This window comes from Neofelis nebulosa, chromosome 4, assembly GCF_028018385.1.
Source record: "Neofelis nebulosa isolate mNeoNeb1 chromosome 4, mNeoNeb1.pri, whole genome shotgun sequence".
Taxonomy (NCBI): domain Eukaryota; kingdom Metazoa; phylum Chordata; class Mammalia; order Carnivora; family Felidae; genus Neofelis; species Neofelis nebulosa.
The window spans coordinates 159,509,840-159,515,135 of NC_080785.1; the positions used below are offsets into that span (position 1 = coordinate 159,509,840).

General features: G+C 40.3%; 1 protein-coding gene across 1 annotated transcript; it reads right to left on the minus strand.

Moving 5' to 3' along the window:
* Nucleotides 1–3,439: 3,439 nt before the first annotated feature.
* LOC131508504 (olfactory receptor 7A10-like) lies at nucleotides 3,440–4,485 on the minus strand. Its single transcript, XM_058723534.1, has one exon. The coding sequence runs from the start codon at nucleotides 4,406–4,408 to the stop codon at nucleotides 3,440–3,442; it is 969 nt and encodes a 322-aa protein (XP_058579517.1). The 5' UTR covers nucleotides 4,409–4,485.
* Between the last annotated feature and the right edge of the window lie 811 nt (nucleotides 4,486–5,296).

Below are 5,296 nucleotides of genomic sequence, written 5' to 3' on the forward strand. Positions count from 1 at the left end.
CTCTCTCAGAATCAATAAATGTAAAACAATAAAAAATAAATTCATGAAAAAATAAAAAATGCATGAAACTGGTTTTGAAAAAAAAAAAAAAGAAAAGACAATGGACTCAAAAATATAGAGCAATGGGTATTTAGCACATGAAAGATGCACAACATGACTAATCACTACAGAAATGCAAATAAAAACCATAGCGTGATACCACGCCACACACACTAGGACAGCTATTTGAAGACTAAAACAGAAGATGAGTGTTGGCGAGGTTGTGGACAAATTGGAACCCTGTGGTGCTTTGCTGATGAGAATAAAAAGGGACACAGCTGCTGAAGCAAACAGTGTGCCAGTGACTCAATAATGTAAACCCAGAATTATCGTTTGATGGAATAGTTTCACGGCTATTTATTTACCCACTTATATGCCCAAAAAGAAATTAAAGCAGTGAGCAAAACACATATTTCTACACCAATTTTCATAGCAGATTTATTCACACTAACGAAAGTGTAGAGACAACGTGAATGCCCGTCAATAATCTGAACAAAGTGTGGTGAACACATACAGTGGAACATCATTCAGCTTTTTCAATGGATGGAATTCTGACACAGGCTATAATTCAGATGAACCTCACGAACATCATGCTAACTGAAAGAAGCCAGCACTAAAGGACCAATATTATACAATTACACATATATGAGATAACCAGGGTTATCAGTTTGAGAGAGAGAAGGTAGGATGTTGGGAGACAGGGGTGGGGCAGAGGGATTCTGCCATATGAATTTACTATTACAAGGAAACGGAAGTTAAATTTGAGATGATGAGAAAGTTCTGGGGACAGGTAGAGGTGGTGGTTGCTAAACAGTGAGAAAGTACTTAATGATGCATAAGCATATTTCAAAATGTTTAAAATAATAAATTACATATATTTTTTTACCCTGAAAAATGATGAAAAAAGAGTGACATTCTCCACAAGAATTTCATCTGTCCTGGGTGGCTCAGTCAGTTAGGCGTCCTACTCTAGATTTTGGCTCAGGTCATGAACTAAAAACATGTGAGTTCAAGACCCATATTGAGCTCTGGGCTGGCAGTGTGGAGCCTGCTTGGGATTTTCTCTTTATCCCTCTCATTGCTCCTCCCCAGCTTGTTCTCTTCTCTCTCAAAGGAAATAAATGAACTTTAAGGAAAAAAAGAATTTCAGTGCCATAAATAGCTTAATATGATGTAGAGGAAGAAATCCAAAGTACAAGGAGACTAGGGCATTGTGATGGGTTTATCTTGTGTGATTCAATACATCAACCCCAAATATACCCAAACTAAAGTTTCAGACGACATAAAATTCATAAGATCATTGAGAAATAGCTTGGGGAGGGCTATAATGTTTTCCTTGACAGACTGTACAGAGATTCTCCCCCATAGGACAGACTTACCATGGACCTGCTAAAATTGAAATGCCTTTGTCGAAAGTTCAGCCCCTCCTGAACTGCCAGAGGCCATGACAGCAGTCCCAAACCATTTGAGGCATCTTATTCATAGTGCATAAGAATTAATCATTCTCAGCAACACTGGTTGATCCACATGGATTTTTGAAAATACAAATTCATCCTGGTGTCTCCAAGAAACAAAAATAGATGGGCAGCTTAGTAATAGCCTATCTAATTTGTGTAAATAAAAAAAATAAGCAAAACAAAAACAAAAACATAACCAACTCTAATAATCATGAAGAAAAGATAGACCTGAGTCACTACAATGAAGGGTCATAATCTCTACCTATCAGTCCTGAGACTTTTCACTGCCCCAAATCCTCAACTGATGTGACCATTTACACCTGACAGAAGGCCGTAAAATGGCAACAATCACTTTACATTTTCCTCCAAACCCAACCCAAAGGCTCTTAGGTGATGGCGCTGGCTAGCTTATAATGGTTCATGAGGACTGTGGTCTGAACTAAAATTGGTACCTTGATATTGGAGAGGATGAGAGTAATTATACCATGGAAATTGGCAAATGTTAATAAGCTCTCTTCTTTATTCTTTTGTTCTTAATTACTTCCTTTCTTCTGGCTTTCCCTGTTTCTTTTTGATAGATAGTTCCGTGAACATTTATCTGCATACTAGTGTTTGAAAGGACCTGTGGAAATTTACCCGGAAAACTGTGAATAAGGGAATAGAAAATTACTATTATGGCTTACAATCCAGATGAGGGCCTCTGGGGTAGGTGAGAAAGAGACATTCATCTTATTCTGTCTCACAAGCCACAGGTCAAGTCCATAATTGCATCCTGTTCTCACTGCCTAATTTCTGAGATGCAGCATTAGAAAAGATGGAGGTGGCAATAGGCAGAGAAGCCATATTGTGTGTGAGATCTGTGAAGAGCCTATTACGGTAGGAGGTGCTGAGGGAAATCACAAGACAGTGCTGCCGCCTACCAAATATTAAGAGAAAAGTAATAATGCATCCCTGGGAAAATCACCAAGAATGCCACCATCAAGGCCTGAAAAATCAGGAGTTGCAATTTCTATTACCTTCACACTTCATTTATGTTTCGGACTGTGTGAGGGGAAACTGGAGACTGCATAGTGAAGGTGGATTATTGTAAACTAATCACAGAAGGTTCCAGGTGCCTCGGCTATTGCAGATGTGATCTTCTTCCAAGGTGGATTGACATAAAACCCTCGGAACTTGTATATAACCTGTGATAGGTTCAATTATTTTCCTCAAAAAGCAGATACTCTGACACCTGCTTTCAACCCAGAGAAAAAGCATTTCACATTTACTCCATTGACTCCTCCTATCACATTATAAGTACTCAATTTGCTATATTATGTATATGTTCTTAAATATCCATGCAATGGGGACACCTGGGTAGCTGAATTTTTTGAGCGTCTGACTTTGGTTCATGTCATGACCTCACAATTCATGGTTTCAAGCCCTACATCACCCTCTGTGCTGATAGCTCAGAGCCTGGAGCCTACTTCTGATTTATTCTCTCTCTCTCTCTCTCTATCTCTTTCTCAAAAAAATGAATACACATTAAAATTTTCTTCTAAAAATCCATGTAATGGAATTTAATACGAAGACTAAACAGTTTTAAAGAAATGCAGTAGAGGGGTTCCTGGGTAGCTCAGCCAGATAAGAGTCCAACTCTTGATTATGGATCAGATCAAAACCTCACAGTTTGTGATATTGAGTCCCACTTCATGCTCTGCACTGACAGCATGGACATATCTTGGGATATTCCATCAATCTCCCTCTGGCTATCCCTACTCATTCTTGCTATCATGCTCAAAATAAATAAATGAACTTTGAAAAGCTACAGACAAAATAGTTGCTTGTGATGTATGAAAACTTACAGCTAATTAATAAGTTAAGAAGACAAAATGCACATTGCCAGCCTATGAACTGATACAAATATCATGATCTAGGTCTTCTAGGGTTTTAAGCCCTGTTATTCAAGTCTTTATCCCAAAACAAAGAAACCTACATACAGACAATGTCTCTCGAGTAAAGAGCTTTCTCAGGGCTTGCTTGATGTCTCTGTTCCTGAGACCATAGATGAAGGGGTTCAGCATGGGCATCACCACCGTGTACATGACTGAGGCTATGGCACCTGTGCTGGAGTTTTGTGAAGCAGCAGAATTAAAATACACACCAAGGCTTGTACCATAGAACAAGGACACAACTGAGAGATGAGACCCACACGTGGAAAATGCTTTATACTTGCCCTTCACTGATGAAATTCTCAAAATGGAGGCTACAATTCTAGAGTAAGAGGAGAGGATGCCAGTGAGTGGAACAACACCCAGAAGTCCACTTGCCAAATACATCGCCAGGTCATTGAGGAAGGTATCAGAGCAAGCAAGTTGGATCACCTGCTTAAGTTCACAGAAAAAGTGAAGGATTTCCAGCTCTGTGCAAAAAGAGAGTCGCAAAATCAGTAAGTCATGTAACAGAGAGACCAGAACACTCAATAACAGGGATCCCAAAAGCAGAATGCCACAGAACTTGGGGTTCATGATGACCATGTAGTGCAGTGGGTGACAGATGGCCACGAACCGGTCATAGGCCATCACTGTCAAGAGGAGGTTGTCGATTCCTGCAAAAAGCATGAAAAAGTACATCTGGCTGAGGCAGCCTTCGTAGGAGATCGCTCTGCTCTGCGTCTGGATGTTCAGCAGCATCTTTGGGATGGTGGTGGAGGTGAAACAGATGTCTGAAAAGGACAGGTTGGAGAGGAAGAAGTACATGGGCGTGTGGAGGCGGGAGTCTGTGATAATGGCCAGGATCATGAGCAGGTTCCCAGTGAAGGTGACCAGGTACATGGACAGAAACAGCCAAAAGAGCAGTGACTGCAGCTCCCCCTGGTCTGAGAGTCCCAAGAGGATAAACTCTGTAACACTGGTTTGATTTCTTCCTTCCATGTAACTGATGAAAATGGCTGGAACAGAGACAAGAGCATTGTAAAGGTAGCAGCAGGATCACAGAAGTATAAGAAATGCTATCTTTTCAAAATGCTTCATCCATTAATTCTTACACACTCCCTACCAATCTAGAATATACACCAGAAAATTTCAGGGACTCTCAAATGTCCATGTTTTCCATGAGTCTTAAATTGTTCACAATTCTTGTTCTGAATCAAAACAATTATCCAAAGCAATGTTCTCCTCCATAAATTTCCTGGGACCTTTTTTTTTCCACCCGAGAAAATTTAACACATTATCTTGTGACAAGTATTTTTAACAGCATTGCACAAATGCAGTAGGAATGTGTGTTTCACCTTAACAAGACAGTCTAAGATGTGTGTGTGTCAGAGGGAGGAACAGAATATTAATAAAGGAATAAATGGTGTTTCAGGTGGTGGTTACAACTAATAAGGAAAAAAGTTCAGGACACAGTAGTCCTAAGTGGAAGGAAAACCTGCCTTTGTGTCATGACTGATCAGGGGCTTCTGAGCTGGAAAACTCAGGGGTGCATGAACCATGTGGATAACTTTAAGAAAACCAGTTAAGGCAGAGAAATCGCATGTGCAAAGACCTTGAGTCAAGAGCTCACCCAAAACCATCAGGCAATATAAAAGACAAAGTTGTGAGCAGAGCAGGTAACACAACAGGTGTAGGAGTGGTATGTAAATAAGAGAGAGAGGAGCTCAAAGCCTTCTGTATCAGTGGATACATTCTAAGGCAATGTTGGGGAGAGGCCAAGATGGCAGAGGAACATGGAAGGTTTTTTGCCTCTCTCCTCACTGAAATGCAACTAAATCAACACCAAACCATCTTGCATATCTAGAAACCTGGTCTGAGGAACAACAC

Bases quoted from the DNA above. Each gene is read 5' to 3' on its own strand.
- LOC131508504 (XM_058723534.1), bottom strand. From the start codon at position 4,408: ATGGAAGGAAGAAATCAAACCAGTGTTACAGAGTTTATCCTCTTGGGA.